General features: G+C 45.5%; 1 protein-coding gene across 2 annotated transcripts in view; it reads left to right on the forward strand.

Annotated features, from left to right (window-relative positions):
• Nucleotides 1–4,466: 4,466 nt before the first annotated feature.
• RCOR1 (REST corepressor 1) overlaps nucleotides 4,467–26,872 on the forward strand; it is an 84,998-nt gene continuing 62,592 nt past the window's right edge. Inside the window, exons 1-3 of one of the 2 annotated variants that reach the window (XM_062627979.1) lie at nucleotides 4,467–4,605; nucleotides 4,933–5,112; nucleotides 5,221–5,280. In XM_062627979.1, coding sequence (XP_062483963.1) covers nucleotides 4,557–4,605; nucleotides 4,933–5,112; nucleotides 5,221–5,280 — 289 coding nt within the window. In that variant the 5' untranslated portion in view covers nucleotides 4,467–4,556. Of the gene's footprint in view, nucleotides 4,606–4,837; nucleotides 5,113–5,220; nucleotides 5,281–26,872 lie in introns of those variants that run through there. The other variant, XM_062627981.1, reaches the window with a different exon arrangement.

Raw genomic sequence — 26,872 nt, forward strand, 5'->3', positions numbered from 1 at the left:
ATGCCTTCCAAATTCCAGCTAAAGTTGTTGTCAAACTTGGAGCACAAAATTCTAATGTAAGAGATTATAACCCTAATTTCCAATCTGCTTTAGCAGGCAGTTTAGCTTCAGAGGAAAAAAACAACCCACAGTGTTAACTGTATAAGCATCTTGTTCAAAGGGTAACGTTTTCCTGATTAATAGCCTTTCAGTATTAAAAACATTCAGTCTAGAGCATGATTAATTGTCCCTTCTACTACTAGTGACCAAATATATGTGTATGTATATACACAGATACATATATATATATACGTGTGTAAACACCCAGGCACATTCTCACTAGGATAAGCATTTTCAGAGTGTCCGTTTTCAAGGAAAATATAATATGCATGAGGTGAGAGCTGTTTTTTACAACTCTGGCAAATGGGAAGGGTTTTAGCTCCTGTAACCCTTTGTTGCAAGAACTGGCAGCCTGAGGGATGTGTGGCAAGCATCACTGCCTTGGTGAAAGGCACAAAACAATTACCTGGACAGGGAGGAGATGAAGAATGAGGCAGAAGATTCTTTGCGTTTAATTTGGGGAACAAAGGCTGCTCAGTTGATGGACATCCTGGCTGTGTTTCTACTTCCTAAGTATTTTACTTGTGGGACTGACAGAGTTAATGACAATAAAAGGTTTTAATTTAAAAATTGGCAAGGAGAGGTGTTTTTCCCTTGACAAAGATAACCAAATTTCAATAAATTATTTAAAAAGACAGTCCTGCCTGGTCTAACCTGTTATGCTACAGCAAAAACACAGCAGTGACATCTTTATAAGGATAAGACTTCCCCCCTTCCCCCCCCCAACCTTTTGCTCTGATGTATAAACAGCTGAACAGGTTAACCATCATGTTACAGTAATGTGCAGAAGTTGCAGCCAAGCTCAGGGCCTAGGAAGAATGCCATCCTTGCCTTTTGTGACTCGGTCTTCTACAGATCATATACAAAACTCCTCCTGATCCTACACATGGCTTGATGAGCTTCAGCAGAACATAGCGGTGTACACACTAATGTGTAGGATCAGGAGCTAATGTGTCTAAATGAAGTACTGATCCAGGTAAACAAGACCCTGTACCCCTCAGTCTCTCCTAGTGCTCATGGGGTTTCCTCCTTGTCTGTTCCACCTTGCAGAACTTCAAAATAATGAAGTCTTAATACTGGGATTCTCTAGAGCAAGTGGTGTGAGACGGAGGAGTAGAAATGTTGCTCTTTTGGCATTTGTAGTAGTCAAAGGCTGCAAAAAGTGCATTCACTGTTGCTGCTGAAAAATAAAATAGAATTCTGTATTTTGTGTACAGTCTCTATGTACACTCTCGCCTACACAACGTGAAGAGTTTTCTTTATGGCCAGAAAAGAATTTTTCAGTTTCCTTCAAGAACACCACCAAAATCTGTAGCGCTGTGTTGGGACACTCTTGAAACTTCAGGCTTTTAGCCTAAGCAGAAGGAAATCCAACACCACTGTTAAGGAAGCAAAAACAAACATGAAAATTTTTCTCAATGGTTACAGATGAAAAGCTCCATCAGCATCAGAAATGTTAAATTCAGGGCTCCTGAGTTTGTGCAGAAAGGTCTAAAAAAGCAAAGCTGGGGATGAAGAGGGGGGTGTTGGCTTGGGACAACAGCTGTGACAGGTGTAAACTGGCTGCGATAGTGACAACCTCGAGATCTCCTGCTACTAAGGACACACACAGTGCACACATTTGTACCCACTGGCACCAGAAGACACTGATTCGCTGCTCTTTCCGGGCATCTCATCTTCTGCCAGGGGCAAGGGCAGGCTGGTGAGCAGGCGGGAGGGAAAGGGTGTGCCCCGCCATCCCAGGGGATGGCTTCTGCACGGGTGGCATCCACAGGTGATACGGTGCTCCTCCAGCTTGCTCCTATGGGACAGTGCTGCTCAGGAGGGCCAGGGCCAGGGCCCTTCAGGAGAGGCAAGCAGTTGTGAAGTGCCAGCAGAAACGGTTTCAACAGTTGAAAATAGTGAAATGGTGTTATAAATATTTTAGATTACGGATTTAAGAATTTAATCCTGGGGCCTAAGTGGGTAATGGCTATGAACAAGGGAGGAGGGAGGGAGAGGAAATGAGTGAAGACCAAAATTAGGTCTTGATTTGCAAAGCCATACACATGTCTTCGTGTATGTCTGTGGTCCCAGGTTCAGGTTCAAATTCAAGTTGAGTACTCAGGTGTGCTTTTTCTTTTTTTCAGGGGTGGGACCTTCAAAGCAGATGGAAAAACATTTCCAATTCCACTCAAGCTCATTCTTAAATGAAAAATTGGGTGTTCGCATTCTGCCCTTGCATTTCTGGAGCAGAAATACTGGAGTACAGAGAAGAATAAGGAACACTGCCATGTTTGTGTTCCTGTCTATCATGGAAAATGTATTCTTCACTGAAGAACTAATACACTTTGCACTGGGAAATATTTGTGGCCGTCAGTGCTGGGGTTTAAGAGCATAGCTAATTATTCCCCTGATTTAGAACTGATATTTTTAAAGAGTGTGTGATCAAGAGTCACTGTCATGAACTTCAGTTTTGTGAGCTAGAAAAAGTTATTTTTATGTGGTGTAAATATTATTTTTGCGCTGTAAATAAATGTGGTGAATTCACAGGTACATGCATGTGTACATGAAGGAAACTGATTATGCATCTGTCAGTGTCTACACACAACACATATTCCAGCATCTGAGGAAACTAAATACTGTAAAGAGGTCAGTACACTGAAAGAAACTAACATGGATTTCAAAAGGTATTACTTTTCTGTTTTAATGGAGCAAATAGTGCATGAAAACTGGGGAGGACCCCTTCCAAACTATAACCTAGCAGTAAAATAATTTTGATAATCTTAAACACATTATAGAAGAGGAACGGTAAACCCAGCCCTAGAGCCCGTAGCTCTGCCTCAGCAGCACTTTCCCCCTCCCCCTGTGCAAATTCTCTTGGATTAAAATGGCAGAGGGAGGAGGGGAGCGGCTGGGGACAGTTTGTCTGATACGAGATAACCGCTGCAAGTCAAATCGCACTTTTAATTGCACGGACCAATAAATAAAAAAACTTGCTAAGGAAGTTAATTTGAATGAAAATACAAGACACACCCCACAAGCTGCTTTCCACGGTTATGTATTGTTTTCCCTCGCCCTGCTGTACAGTTCAAGTCGCAAATAAAAGCGAGCAGTTTGTACACTTTTGTTGCTCATTTCTGTTACGACGGGTCTGGAGACCCCATTCCTGTCCTCCCCCCCAAACAATTTTCCCTCTGAAGCCTAAAGGGTTTGCTGGTAGGAGCCTCGTGTCACAAGGAAAGGAAAAGTGGCTTCACTTCCCCTTTTGTTTCCGTCCCTCGCCCCTCGCTCCTCGCCCAGGCTCCTTCCCAGGTTTTGGGAGGCTGTGCTGCAGGTAGGGCAGTAGCCCACTCCCGGATTTGGCTGGGGGAAGGCACAAACACGCCAGACTACGCCGTCCCCGACTCCTGAAGCCCGATCTTAACGCTGGCAGCCACGTGGAGAGGGTTTCCGTGCCGGGCCGGGCCTTCGCAGGCTGAAGGGGCAGCGCTGAGGCCCGAACTCCCACCAGGCCGCACAGGTCGCCTGGGGGGAAAGGTGCCCAGCCGGCAAGGCACGGGATATGGAAATCTGGGTGTGGGGTCTGTTGTTCAGGCCGGGCCCAAAGAGAGATTCTGACTTCGCAACAGAACGCCTCAGGGGGAACGGAAGGGAGGGTGACTAAAGAACTGCTCGAGGGGACCTCGGGACGACCACTGCCGCTGCCCGAGGCAAGGGCTTTGGCCGTCGGCTCTCCCTCTGGAGGGAAGTCGGGAGCGCCCTCCTGTCGGGACCCGACCCTGCTCTGGGCTGCGGCCAGGAAGGGCCGTCCCAGTGTGCCCGTTTTCCAGCTGGCTGCCCGCATCCCCTCAGAGATCTGCTCCCGGCCACAGGGAATCGCCAACGACGATGTCCCGTGCCATCGGTGCTGCTCCCAACCGGTCCACCCCCCCTCCTCAGGCCATTCCTGGCCGCTAGGCTTCCCAACACCTCGGAAGACCCTTCCCCCTCGCGGAGCAGCCTCTGCTGCCGGCAACACGAGCCGTCCCGACCGGACCACGAGCAGAGCCATAGGCACCAACCGCCCCCGGCCGCGCCCCGACCGGACCGACGCCCCTAGCAACAGCCCCCATGGCAACAAGGGCTTTGTATGGAACCCATTCAAACCACGCCGTAACCTTCCGCCTGGGGGGAGGGGGGAGGTAAGAGGCAAAAGTAGTCCCTCAATACCCTCCCGGGGCTGACTTCACGCTGGGGCGGCGAACCCCGCTGTCGCCCACCCCGCGAGCCGAGCCGAGCCGAGCCGAGCCGGACCGGGCTAAGCCGCGGAGCACCGCTGCGGTGGCGGCACAGCAGCTCGCCTCCATCCCCCTCCGCTCAGCGGCAGCTCTCTGAGAAGAGGTATCGCTGGGCGGAGAGATCCTGGAGCCCTCACACGTACGGCCCAGCGATACGCCTCCACCTAACCCAGCAAACGGAAGCGCCAGGCCGCCACGATGGGCAGGAGGCGCTGTCCAATGGGCAGACGGGCTCGCCTCCCAAAATGTAGGTTTAGCCAATGGGCAGGGGCAGGAGCGGGGGAAGGTGGGGCTGGTGGCAGGCAGCAGCGCAGGTTGAACGGAGTCCCAGCGCAGGGCTGGGATGAGTCTTAAAGTTCGGGGCGATCGCAGTGGGGGATGTAACCGCGCTGCTGCCGCCGCACACCGGCCCGGCCCGCCCCGGTTCCCGCCCGCCCTCGGCGCCTCCCACAGCCCCCCTCCCTCTCCCCCCTCCCCCCCCCCCCCGCAGTTTTTAAACTCTGATCTCCCCCTCTCCCTTCTTCTCCACACCCCAACACACCCCCTCCCTCCCTTTTCCTCCCCTAAATGCCAGCCATGATCGAGAAGGGCCCGGAGGTCTCGGGGAAACGGCGGGGCAGGAACCACAACGCCGCCGGCGCGAATAATAACAACAACGGTGGTAGCAAAAGTTTATCCGCCGCCCCCAACGGCAACAGCAGCGGCAACTCCTGGGAGGAGGGCAGCTCGGGGTCTTCCAGCGATGAGGAGCACGGTGAGGAGCGGGGGGGTGGCGGTGTACAGTAACCGGGGGGGGGGGGGGGGGGAAGGCAGGGGCCGGGCGGGCCCACGCGGGTAACGCTTCTCCCTCTGCTTCCCCCAGCCGGCGGCGGTATGAGGGTCGGGCCGCAGTACCAGGCGGTGGTCCCTGATTTCGACCCCGGTAAGTCTTCGTTAATTTTTTAAGGTGGGGGGGCGACTCCCCCCCATCCGTTGCTTTGGACCCTCTCCCTCCAATGAGCGGAGCCCCGATGTGTGTGTGTGTGTGTGTGTGTGTGTTGCTCCGCTTATTGGGGAGGGGGTGTGTGTCCAAAAATAATCCTCCCCAGTTGCGGTCCCAAACACCCAGAGCAAGAACAAGGAACCCCCTTCTCCTCCCTCCCCCCCACCCCCGGCACACACGGTAGATAAAAGAAGTCTCGATGCTTTCCAGAGGGCGCTTTGCAGGCAGGGAGGAACAGGGAAGCTGGCAGGGCTAGGGGAGGCAGGAGATGGCAGTTGGGTGGATTTTTTTCTTTTTTGATTTTACCCTCTCTTGGACTCGTGTGTCCGTGGGCTCGGTGGCAGGGCTGGAGCTAGAAGACAATAAGTTGTAAATGTATTTTATTTTCGGAGGTGTTTAGAAGCGACTTGGGTCTGTATTTAATTTTTTTCTCTTCCTAAGAAGCTGCTCTCCTTCCCCCTCCAAAAAAAAAAAAAAATAATGTTTCACATTCCAGCTATTCTGCTGCGGTTCTTTGTAAGCTAATTTAAAGTGGTATGGAAGCAAATTTTGAGCAAACAAAGGAATTGGGGCTGTGCTGAAAGGCAGGTGCTGGAAGCATGTTAGTACTGATGTATCTCGGTGTATAGAAAGACAGGCTGTTGACCTCCTTAGTTTGAAATCTAAGCAATTCCCCCCCCCCCCGCCGTATTGTTCCTTTGTAAGTGGAGGTTGAAGCTAGATGAAACCCTCCTCCTGTCTGGAGATCCTGACATTTGGAGTTATCCCTTTGCCCAGCCCAAACTTAATTGAATCATCTGCACCTCTTGCCTTAAAACAAGAAGAATGGTGTGGAACGCCACAGTGTCTCCTTATCGAATGATCCTGAGAGTTACTATTGTGCGGATTCAGGAAAAACGTTTCTTGTGGATCATCCTCAGGCTCTGCGCTAATATGTTGAATGCCTTTTTGTATTATTAAATGTATATGTTTGGTCGGGGAGAGTGAAGAGGTGTTTTTTTTTTCTAAGTTCAATATTATTTATATTTATTTTTGGAATCATTTTTCCCCATTCCTCCCCCCCTTCATTTTCTTGACAAAATCAGATCCAAGGTCTTGGCACATGAGAACTCCATTTCTTGGTTGACCAGGAGGAAGGGGGGAGGGGGAAGAGGAGAAAAAGAAAGGGGGGGGGGGGAGAGAGGGGGAGCTGTTAGTTAGGCAGCAGTTGACTCTGTTTTTCAATCTGTAGGTCAAACACAACATTTCTGTAACACACGATGTGGATCACATTGGCTATTAGCCAGGTATCACAACAATACTTGGGCTTTTCAATCACCCCTGTGAATTATGCTCTTTTGTGCAATTTGTTTCTCTAACATAATAGATGGAGGGGGTTTGGAAATACTGTGTGCCCCTTCCTCACAGTTCTGGCTCTAACTTAAGAGACATTCTGGCTCATACTTAGAGACATGACCTATACAAAGGTGATTGCTTTCTGTGCTGTGTGGAAGGGAGGGGAAGTGTGTGATGTGGAGAAGCAAATTTTTTTCTGAGTAACAGCCTAGCAAGCACTCTTATCTGAGTACACAGTGTAATATAGTGAGCTTTTAGTAGATGCACACTATGTAAGTGACCAATCTTCTGATGACCTGAGCGGGCAGCGGGTCCTCCTTTACTCTATACTCTCCTTCCCTCCCCCGCTTTTGATTTCACAAGTTTGAGGTGAATTTTTGTCTGCTTGTCCATTGAAGAGTTGGTTTCCTGGCCTGTGGGATTACCCAGGAATAATTTTGCAGTGCAACATTATTCTCTGAATTTTGTGATCTCTTCTGGGTCCTGAAGGCTAAATAACCATGTTATGTTTATTTGGTATGCCTGTTTTGTTTCCCTGTATAAGAAAGAAAACCTTAAATAAGCTGCAGTAGGACCTTTTGACTGAAACTGTTGTCTTGTCTCACTGGTAGAGTTTCAAAGTTAAATCAATGGAATAGTGTTATCAGAGCATGCAGTACCTGTTTCTCAGTAGAGATTTTGGGGACCGTTTGACCGAAGGGTCCTAAAGCTTGGAGGTTCTTTGGTGTCAAGTTGTGGAGGCTTTCACCTTCAGATTAGCTGGCTGGTAAAATGCAGACTGCTCATAATGCTTTAGCTGAGTCTGAGGGGAAAAATGGCACAAACTAGGCCTTGTGTGTATTGTTTTTGTTTTTTTGCTTTTGACTTACTGTTCAATTATACCTTGGGTTTGACTGATTCTGATGTGCATGTTCCTCTGTTCCCATGCAGAGGGGCAGAGAAAGCATTTAATTTTGTTTCACTTCTCAGCCACGTGAACTGTAGCAAAGAGCAATAAAATCAGGAAAGCTTTTTCTGAAATCTTATTCTGTGAGACTATGGGAGAGAAGAGTGATAGAACAAGGCCGTGGTGGGGTGTTGGTCTGGGTTTCGTGAATTAAGTAGCCAGAGAAGAGTGAAAAAGTAGCATATTGTATGGCCTGAAAGTGAAGAGAGTGTCTCCTCAGTGATTGCCTAGGTTTTGTGAGGGAAGAGACCTTAGGACTTTTTAGTTAACATGGAGGAGGATAGAGAGTGCTTGTCTCTCCCTTTTTGAGCTGAGTATGAGGAAAATGATTCAGGGTTTTGCTTCATCCTTAAAACCAGAAAATAACAAGTTCTCATTCTGGATTAAAATATCTTAATGCAAGTTTTTAATACTTATGGCTAAAACTTTTTGTGGCAGTGGCCAAGGAAGGGTCTGATGTGATTCTTTGTAAAAATACTCATGGCTGGAACCTTCTGTGGGAGGTGGTCCCTTAGTAAATCTCTATGATGTCAAGGCCTGTTCTGTGTCCTGGCAGAGCCTATAGGTTCTTTGCCAAAGTTAGTGCTGGTATCTTTCTCACTTATCCCGATCTCCCTTTACTCTGGGAGAGTAAGTTCTTGCTGCATTGATCCCACTTTTTTATTCTCAGTAACTTACACCTCTGTTATTTGTATAATAAGAACAGTTGTACAGTAAAGGCAAGGCTTTTGCTTTTTTTGTTTATTAAACAAGCTGATTCAACTAGGAAGGAGAACAGGCAAAACTTTTGGAGCTGAAAATCTCATGTCAAAGCATGCTAGAGTTGGTAAAACTTGAGCTTCAGCTGTGTTTCACTGCTTGGCCATGACTTCACAGATGTGATGTGGAAAATTGCTCTTGTCTCTCCTATATCTTCTCTTGTTAGAGCTCAAGAGTCAAATATTTGCCAGCTTAAAATTCTGTGCATTAAACAAAGGCTGATATCAGTAGGTCAGCATTTCTTGTGAGTTCTTGGTCTGAGATGTTTTAAAGAGGGAGAACTATTATGGTTCTTTTAATCCATACAAATCCATGTGTCCTGATAATGGAAAAACTCAGTGGAAGGAAACATTGCGTATCCTAAAACTAAATACAAATCTTTAATATGGGGAAGCACTGATATTGTACTTGACCATTTTACTTGTTGCTTATTAATTTATGCTACTGGAACACTGAAAGAAGGCATTAGTGAGCACTTTAACACAGCCAGTGAATTTAAGTAAAGATTAAAGCTTCTGTATGTTTGAGTGACTCCCTGAAGAGATCAGTCTCTCCTAATTTTGACAGGTATTGAAGGCAGATGAACTTTTCTTTCTACTTGCAGCACTACAACTTCAGTTTTCCCTTATTTGTTATGGTAGTAAAAATACAAGCTGCATCTTGTACCTTTGGACATCAGCTGCGTTGGTCATCTTTGGAAAGCAGCTTCTGGTGCTATTTCCAGTGGAAACAGATGAGCAAAAGCTGGTTTGACTCAACAGTGTCTTATTGCAGAGGTCTGAAGTTGGGATGTGTGTGTCAAGCCCTTGCTGGCTGTGCTGCTCTCTTAAGTTTGTTGTTGCTGTACTGTAACAGGTAAAGTAAAAATGGTGGAAAGAAATACTCTAGTGCTTTCACCTCTAGGTGCAGAAAAACTTACTGGATGATGCTCACTGCCAGAAAGTCCCTAATCCTTGAGGAGCTCTTTCTCTGGTCCACATTTCTGTGCCCCCCTGTGCTTCTGCCCAAACACTTTGTGTATTTCCTGGCCTCCTTTCATGGTCAAGGCTGTGTTGTTTCAGTGTTATCAAAAATTAAAGTGAAAACAAGCAAACAAAAAACCCCAAACCTTTTTAATGTAGTCAGAAACTCTTGTCAGTGTAGTAGTGTCGTAAGAAGGGTAAAAAAAAAGCAAGCAACCAAAAGACGCCAATCACCCCCCTCTCACCTCCCAAATAAAAGAACAGTAAAACCCACCCAAACAATGTGTGGCATGGTCAGGTCCTAGGGGAGGGAGCTGGTGTATCCATCCATCACTTCTGGCTGTTAAAATTTGCCTGCTGTCTGGCTTTTTAGGATCAAAGGTGAAAGTGTAATAATAGGCCAGCCCCATGATGGCTGATTCCCCTGGAATAGCTATATTTCAAAAGGAAATGTAGCTATATCTGTAGGTGGTTATAAAGGCCATATTTCATTAGGTTGTATCTTCATCTAGTTTGCAGGGTTCTCTGCAGAAGCGCCTATTGGCCTACACAGTAGGGACTGAGATTGCTAAAAGTTGCCTTATGACTTACACTTGGCAAGTCCAGCTCCAAGCCAGCTTGTTCTGTTTCTTTGTTTGCAACTAGTGCTGCTCCTAACAGTCCATATAGTTTTCAAAAAGTACCCAATGGCTGTAAGAGAAAATGGTGTTTAGATGAACGGACTCAACAGAAAGTGGATGGGGGGAAAATGTGTTCTTCAGGTGGAACTTTGGGATCTCCATCTAAGCAAGTGTAGAAGTCAACTGAACTCCTGAAACTGGAAATGCTGGTACATCTCCTCACATGACTTTGCCTTAAATGCCCTTAGTGCAACAGTCTCTGGAAAAGTTACTGGAGAGTTACGAGGATGTTTGATCTAATCAGAAATACCAAACCATAATCTGCTAGTGCCCAATCTGTTTGGGCTGACAGAGGCTGCCTAGTATCTTGATAAACCAGGCATGCCTCGGTCCTTTTACTGTGGTCTGAAGAGATGTGCATCATTCTAACAAGAGTGTGTTTTCCCTATTAGGTGGTAGAGAATTTAGGTCCTGTGGGCTTTCTCTTAAACTTTCTGGTGGGGAAAAGAGGAGCTTTTCTCTCTAGTTGAGTCTGCTCAGCCCCTTTCTCCCTCGTGGGCTATATTTGTCTTGCCCCTGTTCTTCCACAAGTGTTTTCTCTGTATGTGGTGTGCTGCAGAGCTGATGAGAAGGTGCTCAACAGGTGCTCCACCAAAAGCTGTTGTTGAAACCTTGATTTTTTTTTTTTTTTTTAATTTTTTTTTTGGGCTGTCTTGACCCCATGGGCTTTTTGATACAGTCAAAGGGGGTTCTAAAGGTCAAGCTGCTTCCCAGTAGTCCTGGGGAAGGGGGAGATGACTCCTGCAACCTCCTCACTTGTGTTGTGTCGGCAACTCTGCTGCATGAGTGTCTGTATCATCTTGTCCCGTCACTACTACATACTGCCTGGTCCAGTCACCAGGGCCGGAGAGGCTGTGGTCCCACTGCTACATGAGGCGAATGAAGCTGACTTGTAGATGCTGACACTTTAGCTTATCCTTTTGCTTTTTAAATCCACTATGGAGAAAAAGGAGTAGTGCTCAAGTTGGGGAATGTATTATTCATATCTTCGGCACCTCAGCAGCAGTACAGCTGTTGATTTTTGTGCCATACCTTTCTTGCTGCTGGGCTGCTCGCCTGAGGGAAACTTTTTAAGTCTGTGTGGCTCAATAGTTACCTTTCATCTGGTCTGTTCACTTACTCTGTGAAGAGGTGCAGAAACTGCTAGTGGTGAGTAGAGCTCTCACTCCACCTTATGCCAAAGCATGGCTCCGGAGCTTTCTTGTTACTCAAACAGTACCAAGAACATCCTTCTAAAACCTTAATGCTGTAGTAAACAAACAAGTCTCAGTGCAGCCAAAGCCTGTGGCTTCCTTCCCTGCCTGGCACATGCAGTGTTTGTATGTGGAGGTAATAGTTGTCTCATGTACTGACAAATGTATTAATGGCTGGCTTGGAATTAATACTAGGTAGAGTGACTGTTCTTCATAGCTGGTTCCTGCTGCTTAATGAGTTGCTCTTAAAACTCTTGTTTTCAGCCCTAGTTAGGTCTGTGACTTGGCCAAGTGAAGGCTTAGAGCTTCCTGTGATCGGTCATTATAATTAGTTCAGAAATCTTTGCCTCTGTGATCAAGGCACACTGTATAATGCGGCTTATAGTGGGCTCTAGTCCTGTCACATACCTTCAGAGTAGTGTAAATGACAGTGCTTTGTTGGACATATGTATGTATTTTTTAACTGTGGTGTAACTTTTAATATACTTTTTTAATAATGTGCCAGACATATAAATCTGAAGTAACTGGCTCCTCAGAAACTTATGGTTAGTGCTAGTCCCTGCTTCCCTCAGATATAACAACTGTCTGTGGCCAAGGCTTGCCTTACTCATTCCACGTGTTAGGTAGGGTAGGTACATGGTGACTGGTGGCTGATTGAGACTAGAGACAAAACCAAAAAGAAAACCCTGGGGTAGTTAGAGCATGCTCCCTGTCTGTACTTCTTTCTGCCCTAGGTGACCTTGTCTTTTGAGGCTTTGATTTGATGGTAGAACAAAATGAGCAGTCCCATGTTTTTAAGTGTTTAAACTTGAGAGAGCAGTTTGAAATTCAGTTCTTGAAAAGACAAAGTTGATTTGAAACTAAATGTGGTCTTAAATGCTTTTGTAGGGAATGTTGGATTAGACGTGTCTTTTTTTTTTTTAACTTTACAAGCTTTTAATTAGTAGTCTCATATGAAATTTTGATGACTTTGTGCTTTTGAAAGTGCTCAGTCTTAGTGAAGACAGTGAAAGTTTCTTCAGCATATTCTAGAGTCTGGCTGCTTTTGTCCTTCCCTGACTGTATTTAAACACAACAGGTTGTGATGGGACTGCCTTTAAGTATTGTAGGTCAAACTCAGTGAATTTGCTTCACTTCTCATGTAAGATTTTGAGATGGACCAAGTGAGGTTAACCTACCTTTCCAAGTATCTTCAAAATTTCATCTCTATGCAGCAACTTTGAACATCATAAAGGAAGTATTGGTAAATGTTGCCTCTTTGAGGGGAGGAGGCTGCAGCAATGTGATAGAATTGCAAAAATCCCCTCTTGGGAGGAAATTCTAGTCTATGCTTCCCCCTTCAGCCCTGCTCTGTCATGCAGGTACCTCTAGGGGACATCTGCAAATAATAATCTGAGTGTGCCAATGGCTTGCTTTTGCAGTGCAGTTTTCTAATGAGAGGAGTCTAACCACGTGGTTGTCCATATGGCAGTTCTGCTTTTTGTAGGTATCTGTGATAACCTGTTACGATAGCATGTGTGCGTACTTTTAGATGACTAGATGTCTTATCAAGTTGGGGATTAGTTTATATAGAGACTTACGTTTGAAAGGTGGGTATTGAAAACAATTATTAGTGTACATGACCTTGAATTGGTGTCATTCTAGACTTTACAGTTGTAGTATGAAAGTATAATATAACAAATGTGTAATCATAGTTGTGGCTTCGGGATTCAGAAATCCCTAGGGAATACATGTAAAGAAGACTTGCATGCAGGGGCACAATGCCTGCCCTCCCCTCTTAACTAGTCCTTGGAGAGGGCACAGAGTTAGTTTCACAGGGGAGAATGGGGCTGGATAAAGGCGAAGAAAAACCTCTCCTGAGCAGGAAATGGCCTCCCCTCTTAAAGAACTGAAGCTACAGGACTAGGGAAGCCTGGTTTACATAACAGCATTGCTTTTGAAGCAACTCTTTACTTGCAGCTTGCATTGAAATGCAGAGTTTTTTCTCTTTCCTCTGACTTCCTACCTTCTTTGGGGATCTAAGCACATCTGTCTGTTACTATCTGTAGCGCTGGTTTGAGTTTTGGCCATGTGTGAGTGAGGATAGTGGAGGATTTTTTTGCCTCCACCCCACCCGATGTTGAGAGCTTGCTGCCCCATGTAGCAGGCACTGTTGGCTGGAGTTGTGTATATAGTTCTGCACTTAGGTTGCTGACAGCTGTGTGAGAATCTAAAAGTGCCACATCTGTAATTCAAGCATTTTTTTTTTGTTCTTAACAGTGTAAATAATCTCTGGATACCAGTCTGCATGTCTGTTCCCCTGGCTGGCATCCCTCAATCCTTAGGAGGGGGCTGCTCTGGGTGCTTTCAGTGGGGAGTAAAGGGCTGTAAAGGCAGGCAGGCGTACCAGGTGTACCATTTGTACTTTCTTAGTATTGTTTTCTGTCTGGGAGTCTTTAAGATGTCCCTCCTGGGACCCTTGTGCTGATTTGTGCAGCTGCCACCACACTGTTCATGACAGTAGCCATGGGAACACAAGTAGGATGGTACAAGTTTTAAACTCCCAACTTGTTGCTAGGCAGACCCAGCTCACAGTGTGTGGATTAACTAGTCTTAACAACAATGAAACCTCCTGTTCTGATATTCTACAACTTCCCTAGGGAAAGACAACTCTGCTCACCCCAAATTCTGGGTATTTGTCTTTAAGCTGGTAGAATAAAACCAGCCCTCAGTGGATCCCCATTTACCAGCCAATTCTGGGGGAAAGCCCTCTTGTACACGTGAATAATGAGTACATGGTGGCTGCGTGAGCAGGAGTTTCAGCAGGTAGGTTTTGACGCAGCCTTTACTTAAAGTGCTGTGAAGTAAAGTGGTGTGATATCCAGTGCAAAACTGTTGCACTGCTCATATAGTCTAAAAATTTTAGCCTGCATTAAAATAGATACTGCTGAAAATGACACACACTCTAAACAAAGGTCACAGGCTTAAAATACCACAAGGTCACTTCTAAACTCTGGCTGTAAAAACTTAAAATTATGACTAAGAGAAGGTAAACACCTTCAAAACTTGCACTGCTTTGCAGACTGTTAGCATAGATGCTGGTATGTGTTGGATGAGCTGGAGACCTTTTAACTTGGGCAATCTTTTGTTGGTAAGTTACTGTGTCCCAAGCTCATGTTTTGGCACTTCTCGTACAAGAAATAAGGGCAGCCCGTTCCCTAGTGTTGTTTTTGTTGGTAATGCCTGAGAAAGGATGTGTGGCAAATTGTAGGGGCTTGAAGGCGAATGGAGACCCAAACTTTAAGGGAAGGATGGGCCTCAAGTGTGTCTTGGAGGCTGAGCTCTAGCATGCTTTTCCCCTGCAGCTGTTGGCTTCCTGTATCACAGCAGTAATTTGTTATGCTCTGCCCACTGGTTTAAATGGATCTTTTTTATTTTATAAGCATTTGATGTGCAATAACTATCATTCCTGTTGGAATAAGGCCATTTATAGAGATGCTCCCAATTACCACCTGCTCTTTTTCTTTCTTAGCAAAGTACACTCTTACCTAATTTAACCTCCCACAGCAACTAGTTTGAAGTAGTTTTTATTTCGCACCTTGGCTCACTGTTATCCCTTTCCCCTCTGACTGTCTTAAGAAGCTGCAGTTGTCCTTGCACGTCCTTCCAGAAGTTGCCTACTTCTGGAGGAAGAGCTGCTTGCTTGGTTTGCCCCAAATGTTTCTGCAGTCAGCTCTTTTTGTAGTTGGCTCAAAGATTGTTTTCCTTTAATATGCCTCAGATTTTTTTTTTCCCTTTTCCTAAGTTGCTATTTGTGGTTCTTCCACTTTCATTATAATTTGTGTACAGCTGCTAGATCCTATCTGTCCACCCTTTTACTAACACAGCCCTGTTCCGATTTCTGTGCTCTTCCTCATGCTGTGGGCCCTTTTTTCCTGTACCTGGTCCTTCCAGGGGAACCACCTTCTCTGTGCCTGAGCTACACTGCAGTTGTTCTCCCAGGTTCCTTCTCAGGCTGGAAGAAAGTGGTTGTGACTTTTGCTTTGTTCTAATTTTGCTCTGAAACGGGGAAAACATAGCAGAACTCTGCCCCTTAACCTATTTTACGTCTTGCATGCCTCTCTGGATATGGTACCTGCTTGCTTTTCAAGCATTTAAATAGCAGTGATGGTTTTGCCTTTTCAGGCTCCTTCTTCAAGGCTTTTTTTCCTCACTGAAGAATTTCTGCCTCAGCTTCTGCTGTTGAAGCCTCAAGGTGCTACTTGCCCTTATAGAAGCAAATGCTTCTCCCACCTTTAGCCTGCTAGAGCGTCTGTCTCTGGCTAGTAGTGTCACTCTTATCCTGTGCTGTTGCTGTTGTGAGCAAATAGGTGTGTGAGAAAGTTGATCTCTGCTGCAGCCGGGCCCGCAGTGGGGACAGGCTGAGCCTGGGCTGGCCCCTGCCTGCTGGGCACTGAGCCCGAGCTGCTGGGGGTAGCTCTGAAACCTGTCCTATGAATTTGGAGAGGAGGGAGGGGAGGTCTCCTCACCCCTTTTGCGAATAAAGCAAACCTCAGGGCTGCTGGCTGACTCAAATCTGCAGGCAGCAAGTTTTGATGCAATGAGGACAGGCAAGTGCCACAAAGAGCTTTTCCTCTTTTTGTTGCAGACTCAGCCTTAGGCTCATTGCTGGGTGGTGCTGAGGGGAGCTGGGAGGGTACAGCTGGATCTCATCTGAAGTTCTCATCACCTCTCTTCTGCTGTTAGGCTTTATATGAGTATTGAGTAACTTGGGGGAGAGGCTTGCTGGTGGGAACTTGATGGCAGAGGGGAGATTTCTCAGAGCTGTCCTCTGGATTTCAGCCCAAGATCTGAGCTGCTTGGCAAATTGTTTCCTCCTGTGCGTACTGGCTTTGCGAAGTGGGTTTGCTCTCTGGGAAACTGCTGCATTGCGCTCCAGCTCTTTCTGTATCTTGGGTGGGGTTTTAGTCCTTGGTTTGGTTCCTAAAATGCACCCCCCCACGCCCGCGATTTGCTTGGGAGTATGAGTGCATGGGATTAGTTTCTTTTGTTTCTTGGGTGGTTTCAGGTGAAACAGCAAAGGGTCTTTCACATGCAGGTCAGATGCTGTCCTTGTGGTGCAAACATGGCAGGCACGAATTCAGCCACCTTGCCAGCAGTCTGAAAACTGGCAAGGGTCAAGGGTATATTTGTAGATTTGGGTGAAAAAAATGACTTTTTATTGGAGCAGAAGCAAAGGTGATGTGAGCTGGGAGGTCTTGCGGTTTGCTCTGGTGTAGCTAGTGGCTGAGGAATACCCGTGTGCTGGTCCAGAGCAGAGATGTTCAGCACTTGTTTTGCATGACAATCTGGGCCTGGCTGCTACTGGTTCCAAAGGATGGAGGTATATTGAGAGGACCTTTATAAATTCTTAAGCTGTTTAAAGCATCTGTGCAAGTAGTTACATTAGGCAACTTGATGTCTCATTGTACCCATCTTGCTGAAGTTATTTTGAAGGATGGAGGAGAAATAAAGTTGGAACTTTAAACCCCCTAATTAGAATATTTTTAGAGATCATAAAATCAAATAAATGAGGAGTCAGGGGAATTAGGCTTGGAAGCAGTTGTTATTGCTGTGAAACTTGCTGGGAAGGGGACTGTTACATGTCTTCTTACCTGAACCATTGAGAAGAGGCTCTGGGAGCAGATGTTGGGCTCCTTTTGAAGCCAACCATCTCCAGCTCAGTTTGGTGGAATGCTGTCCTGCCTGGTTATCACTCACTCCGCTGCCACTGCTGTTGTTGCCCAGAGCAGCAGTCTGTTGTTTTATTTCAACTCAAGAGAAGGAAACTACTGGGTGCAGTAGTTCTGCTCACAAAATGATTTCTGTGGCTGCTGAGGGAGGGGGTAGGAGGACAAGCGGTAGGGTCTCTGAAAGAGATGGGTAGGAGAAACATTTCCAGTGACTATAGTGCCTATATAAATAAAAGCAGCGGATTGAATGCATGCTGCCAGAGCAGGGACAAAGCTTGGAGCAGGTGCTCACCCAGAGTGTGCTTAAGTTGGATAGATGCCTGCTGAAATGCTTATCAAACATGAGAAATACAGAAAAAAGGGTGTATTCAACCTTTTTTTGATGATGTGTTTTAAAAATAACTTGCATTTCTAAAGTGAGCAGCAGCTACAGCCAGGGTTTGAAATACTGCCTTGGTGCTTGTGAGCTGCAGTGGGAAACACCTGTGCTGCAATATGCCCTGCAGCAGGAAGGGATAGAATGGCTGTGTGCTGCTTGCTCACTGTGGTGCTTGCTTGTTGTGGTGCGCTGCAGCGGGGTCCTCCTTGTGTGCTAGGGTTGCCTTCACACTCTTATTGCTACTCTGTTCTTACTCTTTCATCAGTAGACATAATTTGGCTTGGTATCTGTATTTCACTGCTGTTGAAGTGGTTCTGAGCCTCTGGAGTAGGAAAGAATGAATCTAGTCAGTCTTAGCTCACTTATACCCCCATAAAACTATGGTGTGCCATTGAGGCACTGAAGCTGTCTTCAGACTAAGGAAGACACTACTGCACTAACGTGCTAATTTTATACTCTCACTTGGCAGGTTGCCTTTGTAATCAAAGGGCTGGAAATTTTTCAGTTTGAACAAAATGTTCTAAGTAGCTGTTCTCTAGGTGGAAATGGATTCGATATGGGATACTGCCTTCAAAAGAAACATATCTTTCCATATCTTTCTGGGCATAATCATTCTAACCAAAATTCTCTTTCCTGACTAAGTGAAGCTTAGTTAAGACCTGAGTAATGCTTACCTGTGGAGTTTCCTTAGCAGAGGTAAATCTTGTCAATCTCCCTGCCTCTGATGGAAATGGAGAGGGGGGGATGTTTTTGGAAAGTACCTGGAAGTTTTAGGAATGAGAGTTGCAATGAATTGCAACAGAACCATTCCATTATGTGTCATTTTCTCCTTGTTTGTTTAATAACTATTGTACAAGCTTGGTAGAGAGCATGGTCAAAATGCAAAAGTTCTTCCAAAGCAAGTTTGGAAGAGAATGTCCTGGTGAGTTTTGCAGTACCTGACACATAGGGATTGTGCAGTGGGGAGTAAATATCTGCTTCTTATTAGTAGTGTAATTAGAAACATCTTTTAATGCCCTTGGGATTTTTGCCCTTTGTTTTGGGCAATCATATGTTTTTAGTGTTTTGAAATGAAATGTTAACTTAAAGGCTGTGTTACGTTACTAGAAACCTTAAAACAAATGACAGAATTGCTTCCAGGCTGTATGAAACTCATGTCTTTGTGTTGCCTTTGATATTTTTTTTTTAAAGTAGCTTCCAGTGTTCTTGAATCTATATAGAATTTTAAATACGCTGTTTCCTAATGAGCCTAAAATTTCAACTTCTGTAATACTAGGAGAGTTGGCTGCTAGACTTTTTTGGTTTGAGTTTCACAAAACTGTGTGCTGTATGTGAAAAGGGCAAGCTGACTTGACAACAAGAATGTGTTTTTGTTCTGCATTTTGGCAAGACGGTAGTCTTGGAGGGTGACTGTAAGGAGAGAGGAATTGGTGAAGATGTGAAAATGATGCGAGAAGGACTTGTGAGGTCAGCAGAGCTGGAAGCTAAGTGTCATAGAGGGGAGGGGGATTAGGAAGACAACCAACCAAGAAGGGCTGAAAAGTCTCAGTGGGGAAAATCTTATTTGGAAAATAACATTGTGCTGTTAATGCCCTCTTCTAAAGACACTTGGCTGTTCTTTCTGTTGTTTTAGCATGTGATAGATTAAGCATATAGTTGCCAGTGCAGGTGAACACAAATCTACCCTTCTTATGCTTTGTAGAAGATGAATTCCTGAAATCAGTGAACAGCCAGACTGGTGAAGTGATGATGGAAAGGATGCTACATTGAGGACTATCTTACAGCAGCCTTTGGCTAGTATCTGAAGGCCTGAAACATCCATGTTGAGCTACTGCTGCTGCCCATAGCAGCTGTTGTTGTCTGTGTTAGGGGCTCGCATGTATGGCTGGTTACTGCTCTGGCAACCTGGTCATGGCAACTTGCCTGGTGGTGGGAGAAGCCAAAAGCAGGCCTGTTCTTCCTGTCTTTCCTCCCAGGGAAAGAGAGCTGTGGCTTTCTCTGCTCACATGCCCTCTACCAGCCCTGCAGTTGTTCAGGCCATTCAGCTGAAACCCTTCTTTGCTGTGGCTTTTGTTCTACCTTACCCCAAACCAGTTTCCTCAAAAGTTGAGGGCTTGCATAGTGGGATGCAAGTAGTGTTCACAGTACCTGCTGTTCTTCCCCTGTTGCTTGTAATTTCCTGTGACCATCAGCAAAGTGTGAAGTCCCCACAGCATACTGATTACTTGGCCCTACTGTACTGGGCTTGGTGAAGCTTGGTCACCATGGATCCAGTACCTTGCTTGCCATAACCCGAGTTAAAGATGAATGTGTGTGGGGGTTGCAGGTGAGCATTTCATTTATCCAGGGAATGGAGGCCTTGCGTATAGCTACCTTCTGCTGGTCTATACAGGCCACAGCAAGTGTGAGCAAGCCACATGAAGTGCTGGCTCACGGGAGTGTGCCTGAGCAGGAAGAGCCATACACTGTAAGTCACTGTGCGGTCTGGCTGTTGGCACAGTATTCAGCTGAGTAAAGCTGCAAGGCATGTGCTTTGCAGGGTCTGAATTCACCTCTGGGCGGCTCTCCTAAAGTCTTGTTATTTATGTCCAGGCTTGAGTTTTAGAGTACAGGTTCTTTCCTCCACTTCTGTTTTACTCCATATAAGTTGTTGGCTAAATACTCATGGGGTAGGGGGTCCTTATGGCTTTCTCTCTTTCCACCTTTAACCTCCCTTCTTTCTGGACTCTGTGTTTCATTTCTGAGCTGCACAAAGCACTGTATCTCAGTGGTGGAAATGCTGTTACTACACTACCTGCATTCCTAGACCTCTCTGAGGCTGAGACAGGGCTTGCCTAATTGGGATCTCCTGGGTCGTGGCAATTCCTGTTCCTTGTACCATCCAACAGCTCAGCTTCACCCGTCTGAAAAACGAGCAGTACTGCAGTTGCTTGTGTGCTATTCCCATGCCGTGCTTTCAGAGCAGGACCCTCTGCTGTTGGGGTGTCCTTGCTGCAGCAGGTAATTACTCTGGTGCTGAGTTTGGCCAGGTGTGCACAGGACCCTATTCAGTAAGAGCAGGCAGCTTGTGCTAGTGCTGTTGTTAGGCACTTGGATCAGAGTACAGCTACACCCTGTTGTTTCACGGATGTCTGTGTCACAACTGTAGGGTGACAAAGATGATACTGTCAAAGCAGATGTTTAACTTGCATTGTAGTGAGTGAACTATCTCCATGCAGCTATAGTTGAGTGGAGTAGGAGTATGGGGCAGCACTGAGGGAGATAGTGGGAATACTGCCTCTAAACAGCCATAAATAAATAGTCTTTGGTTGCAGCCAAGCGCAGTTAGAGCATGAATGAAGTGAGCAAGGGAATGAAGTAACGATTGTGAACAGATCCCGGAATGAATTGGATGGGGAAAGCTGTCAACACACCAGAAATGGCCCTACTGTCTAGATATCTGACTAACTGGCAGTGATGGGGGAAACAGCATGTAGGTAGGATGCTGGGATTTGACACTAGCCTCTGAAGGGCTCTTTGGAACGTATCTGACCACTGGAGGTGGCTTGTGGAGCTGGCTGATAAGTTCCTTCCAGGGTTTAGATATGTAACAATAACAGAAGGCAACTGAAGGTGGGCAGTGGCAGTGGAAGAAAAAGAACTCATTCCCCTTTTGCAGACATTTGGACTGTAAGAGTACAAGCTTGTACTGGGGTTTGGGAAATGACTGCTGTCACCTGCAGTGTTCATGGCTCTCAGCATGTAGGAGCCTCCACACTGAGGAGCTTGGGGCATTTGTGTGGTACAGGGAAAGTAGCCACTGTTTCTGTTTAAGGCAGGACTTTCAGTGCACAGTTGATCTGAGTAGAAAGATGAGTAATTAACACCTCTGCTCTGCATGTGTGTTCTCCATAGCTAAGCCTTCTTCAAGTTCTTAAGTTTCCTACTTGTTAGCCCCCAGCTGGGTCACCTCTCTTTGCACAGTGGAGTCTGGACTTGAACTGAATGAGAAACCAGTTGGGAGGTGAGCCAGCTTGGTGTGCAGAAAATGTGGCTATATTTCTTCCCTGTACTCCCCATTTTCATCCAGTGGCTTAAAACCCTGTTCTAAAAATCATCCTCGAGCTGTTTTTTTTTTTTTTTTTTTTTTTTTTTTTTTTTTTTTCACAAATGAGAAAACAGGCAAGGCTTCTTCTAATGAAGGGAGGTAAGCTTGGTTTAGGTTTGCCCTGCAGCAAACAACACTGACCTCTGAAGGTAAGAAGTGGCTGGAAGAAGACTCTAGAAAGAGCTTGGCTTCATCAAGCAAAGTCACCTAAAATCTTGACATGTGAGAATAATTTCCACTTGGCATAGACTGTGACAGGTGTTTCACCATAGGAAACTCATTGCTTGACACTTCAATATGACCTTGGGCAGAAAGCTGAACCTTTCAGCTTTCTCTGTTTTACCTTAAAGCTACCTGTGTTGCTCAGTATGGGAAGGAGAGTGTATTGAGCAAGTGTGTGTGTACCTAGAGACATTGGAGAAGAAACCAGTAGCCTGAGCAGAGCCAGTCTTTTATGAGGCAGGGCTGGAATCCCCTGTCTGATTTGGTGCGAAGATGGAGAGAGGAGACGTGAGTGTGGTGTGTCTTGTTAACAGAATTGATGCATCTAAAGTCTGGTCTGACCCCAGCAAACTAATTCATGTTCTGAAGGTAAAACAGGAAGAACTATTCCTTTATAATCTGTCTTCTAGAGGCCAAAAGTGTTTCTGGCTGCAGGGTTACTGCGGTGCATTAACTATTCTACTGTGAATTCCTTGTGGAGACAGTGTGCTTGCTCTAGCTTTACTGTGAAGTAAAGCAGGTGCAGCCAGTCCTTGGCTTGCCTGATCATCTTGGGGAGGAGTCTACATTTGTGTGCTGGGAGGGGGGAAGACTCCAGCAGGGAAGGCAGAAGCTAAGTTTACACATTTCCCTTTGAGGCTGCTTGGAAGGAATAGAAATATGTATTAAATGTGTGTTGGGGTTAGATTCTTGTGTCAGATCAGTGCTGTGCATTATGAGCAGCCTTGATGTGTCTCAGGGTTGTAATTCCTTCCCTCTGTCTGTAACAGAGTGATGAGGGACTGGAAGGTTTCCAGGACTGCCCAGTTCTGCTCATGTAAGGGCATATTTTTCTGTATTACCTTAATTTTTAGTTCATGCTGGTTCCTCTCTTCCTTGCTTATGCAAGAAAACCTGTTCCTGGGGACCTGTGGAATTGGAGTGTCCTCTGCTCTGACTACTTTGGTGTTGTCCCTGTTGTTGGAATGTCATGTCTGTGAGTGAAGCCTGACAGGGTATAGCAGCCACAGCCCTGGAGCAGGGATATTTTGCTTGCTCAGGAGAAACCTTCTTCCCCCTTAAACAAACAGTTTGGAGGGTGTTTCTTGGCAGTTTCCTTCCATGTTTTTTTTTGTTTGTGGTTGTTTGTTTGTTTGTTTGTTTGTTTTTGGTGACTGTTTCACCAGAGGGTTTCTGAGAATCTGGAGGCCTGTCCCTGAAAATCTGGGAAGGGAATACAGGATACTGGAGAAGGTAGGGAAACTACTGGGGGCAGTGTGTTGTGGCATACTGGATTCAAGCAGGTGCCTGAAGCCCAGAGTTTCTCACAGTCAAAGGCCTCATCTACTGTGAAATCTGGAGAAGTGAATGCCAAGTGATGCTAATAGAAGCATGTTTACTTCTCCCAGACTCCTCTGTAGCTGCCTGCCTAAGTGTATCAGTCACACCATTGTCTCATGCCTCTGAGCTCACCTAATTTTCCCCATGATGGTGTAAAACAGGAAGTGAATTCTAAGTCTTTATTAAATGACAACTCTAGCACTATCCGCTGCTGAGCAATGAGAAGACACCTGGTCGACAGAGACACCGCATTTGTCACTCAGCCACGTGCCATGTAGCCAGAGGGTGCCAAATGCCTGCTGCATCCATTGGAAGTCCTTGGTAGCAGAGCTCAGGTTTGTTCCAGCCTGCTCAGTGCAAGGTGCATTTATCCAACATGTGAATGCCAGTTGTTTGGAAATAACAGAACTAGTGTTCTGTCAGCTCTTGGAAGGGAGAGATTAAAGGCAGGTCCTTGATGTATCTGCTGTGGTCTGTGAAAACCACAGTCTATTGGATGGTGAAATTATCTTCTGAGGCTCAGCTATAACGGTGCCTTAGAGCACCCTGAGGGAAATAGGCTGTTCTTAACTCTCCTGTAAAGACACAATTTAAGGAGGCCTGTCTCAGGGTTCAATGCTTCCTGGTGACCTGCTTTACCATGAGATGTTACCATGAAATGGGCAAGCAGAAGCTGGTCCAAGGCTGTGACCAAGTATGCCTGGTTGCAGTTTGACGTGTGTTATGATAGATGGGTACGCAGGTGAGCTGAGAAGAGGGCAAGAGGTCGGAGTAGCAAGGAGAACTTTTCCTGGATTCAGCAACCAAATGGCCATTGTTCTAACCAGTACCTTGTGGGAATGGCTTGCAGAGAAAATGAAACAAACACTCGCTCAGTAGCCTGCTTGCTGGTATGCACCCAGTGTCTTGAAAATGTGTGTTTGAGGTATGTTACTAGCTATGCAGAGCATTTTGTGTTTGACAGAGTGGTCTGTAGCTGTACCTTGGTTATGATAAGACTTTGAAGGTTATATCTATCCCAATAATATAAATCACCTGTCCATCTAGTACCAAAATCTCTTCTATTTATTCCCAGAAACTTGCTTCTGGATTATCAGAGTGTGAACACTGGTGGGCTAAGCAATAAGCCTGAAGTGCATCATGCTGGCTTGGTCCCTCCTTGGTGTAGTATGCTGGATGGAGCACCTGGGTTCAGGAGCAGTTTCCTGGCTGCCTGCTGCTGGTGTCTTCAATTCTGTAAAGTTTTATGCTTCTCAGCAAGTGATCTTTCTGAGTAGCTGGTCCATGGGCTTGGAGGAAAAGAGGTGTGCAGCACCGTGTTCTGCTATAGAGCAGAGAGTAATGTGGTGGGTATTTTGAGAACAGTCCTTGAGGCCCATTGTTCTTAAGTGCAGTGACTGGTTTTGATCAAGGGTTTCTAGCGTGGCTCTGTCACTAGTTTGCAAAGGTCTTGTGGCTTTATCAATTACAGATTTAAAAAGAAACTTTGAATTGCTGGCTCTGTGCAGGCTTGTGATGTCGGGATATGCTGTTAGCTCATCTTTGAGATAGGTGCATGGGTCAACTGTGGGCAGGCAGAAACCCCTAAGGTAGGTGTGGTGTGGCCAGCAAACCTCACCCTTCTACCAGCAGAAAGTTCGCCATAGCTGTACAAAGCACAGCTCTGCCAATATAGCAGGATACATACTGGGAATACTCTGGGCATGCTTTTATACTTATCTGCTATGGAGTAAATCTATGAATTTCAGAGCATAAATGCCATGAACCGGAGCCCAGCTAGGTCAGTGTAACAAGTCCCTTTGGGTCAGAGGGGTAGGTTGGGCCTAGTATTGCCATTTCTCTTCTCCTTCCCAGTTTATTATGTGAAAGAATTGTGGGTTTCCCCCTGCTCCTCTCCATTTATTTTTATGTAGCTGGTTTTAATCCACAGTGTTGTCCTTGTCCTATCACCTGTGATTCTCCACAATTGTAAATTGGCAAGAAACTTGATTAAAGCTTAGTGATATGCTAAGATCTTTTTAAGTACTCTGGGACCTTTTATAAGAACAAGATTTCTAGAACTTAAAAGGTCTTGTCCTTACTTACTTAGGTTTTTTGTTTTAATAGCTGTCTTTTTCAGGCAGTTCACCTGGTGTGGTGGTAAGGCTTGTTATTCTGAACTTTCCAGAATCCCTTCTGCCCACCTGCCCCCTAAAGGCTCTGCACTTGGTACCCACAGAATTGCAGTGCCTAGTTAGAATAAACTGATGTGACATGTGAGGAGGAATGAACTAGGAAAGTAGGAGAGAAGACTTGTATCTGAAACTGCAAAGACATAGCCTCCTTTCTGATGGCTAGTAGTTTGCTTTTCTTTCTAGTTCACTGATTTATTCCTTCATTTTCCTGTGCATTAGTCTTTGAAATACTGCTGGAAGAGAATAGGCATAGATGCAGTTTCCTCTGTTCGGAAGTCTAACAGAGATAAATCATTAGCTTCTCTCAGTAACTAACTTATCCTCCTTAACTACTGCTTTTTGTTTCTGGGTTTTCCAGAAGATCTTGCTGACTTGCATCAAAACAGGAAGTCTGCAGTGCTGTAAATAACTGGGTGGCTCAGTCTGATTTTTTTTTTTTTTTTTTTTTTTTTCCAACCAACATTTTACCAACCAGAGTTAAAATTCCTTTTCATTGGCATAGTCATCCTGAGCTAGGGTTAGACTTTCTCTCAGCACATAATAATCTACCAAGTTTCATTATGGAGTAACATGTGGGATTTGAGGGAGATTGTTTTGGTCCTGCCTTGTCCTTCTGCTGTATTTTGGCAGTATTCCCTATGAAGGTACTGTATGTGAAGACACTGAGGAATGTCAGAGCATCCTTGGACTCATCCTGAAGATTGCTGTTTATCTTAACCTGACTGTAGGGAACAAAGGCTCAGTACAGCAGCCTCTGAGGAGGAGCATACCAGATGGACACACAGGATTTCAGTTTCCTGGTGAATTTCTGCTGCTGAATTGACACAGTCATACCAGTCTAACTGTGGAACAGCCTCTTTCACTGCCAGACTGGACATAGTATATTGTGACTACTTTTTCACTGATAATAGCTGCTCAGCTTAACCTGCTCTCATCTTCTATATCTGCACAGAGATTTATGTTGTGACTGTCCCTGCTTGGGGTAGCAGCTATATCGGTATGTTTACTGTACTCTGTAGTGAGATTCCTGGATAGAAGAACTTCAGGAGCTCCTTTAGATAGCTTTGGTATATGAGTCTCATCCTCCTGCTATATTCTTTTAGTAGTTTGTTTTAAGTAAAGCTTAAGCTGTATAGCATGCCTCTGGGTACAGATCTGCAGAGACACAGGGTTCTGACTTGCTCTTTGTCTATACTAAAAAGCCTTTCCTGTATGAGCTGAGCTAGGGTGTGAATTTAATCAGCTGTATAACTCTTACAGAAGAACTCCAGTCAGTTGTGAGTAGCTTGCTTTCCCCTTCCCAATGGAGTCTCCTTTTTAAAAAGGGGTTTTATGAAACCTTAAATAATATTTGGAAAGAGGCAGACTTTCCTAAGTAGGCAAGGCATCTTATATCCTGGTGGATACCATTCTGAGGCTGTGAGCCTATGGACACTTTCGTTTGTCCTGCTGGTGAATGCTTTCTACTCTTACTTCTCCCTCTCCTCCCCTCAGGACAGGAACTATTTTATGGAGATCTGTGATATTTAGATCCTTGAAAAGGCTGGTGTTCAAAGCGAAAAGGAACACAGCTACCAACACGCTTGCCCAGGTAACTAGCCTGACACTGATGTCTGCTACTGTTACAGCTAGAACCAGATGTGCATTGGTGTCTGTGCTGTTCTCCTGCAGAACTCCACTTTTTTTTTTTCCTTCTCAGAGGAGTAGTTTTTGTAGTTCAGTCTGCTATGGAAGTTGTTCTTCAGTAGGCATTGTGATCTGCAT

The sequence above is a fragment of the Pezoporus occidentalis genome, unplaced genomic scaffold, assembly GCF_034315485.1.
Source record: "Pezoporus occidentalis ecotype Australia unplaced genomic scaffold, CSIRO_AGI_Poc_V1 ctg31, whole genome shotgun sequence".
NCBI lineage: Eukaryota > Metazoa > Chordata > Aves > Psittaciformes > Psittacidae > Pezoporus > Pezoporus occidentalis.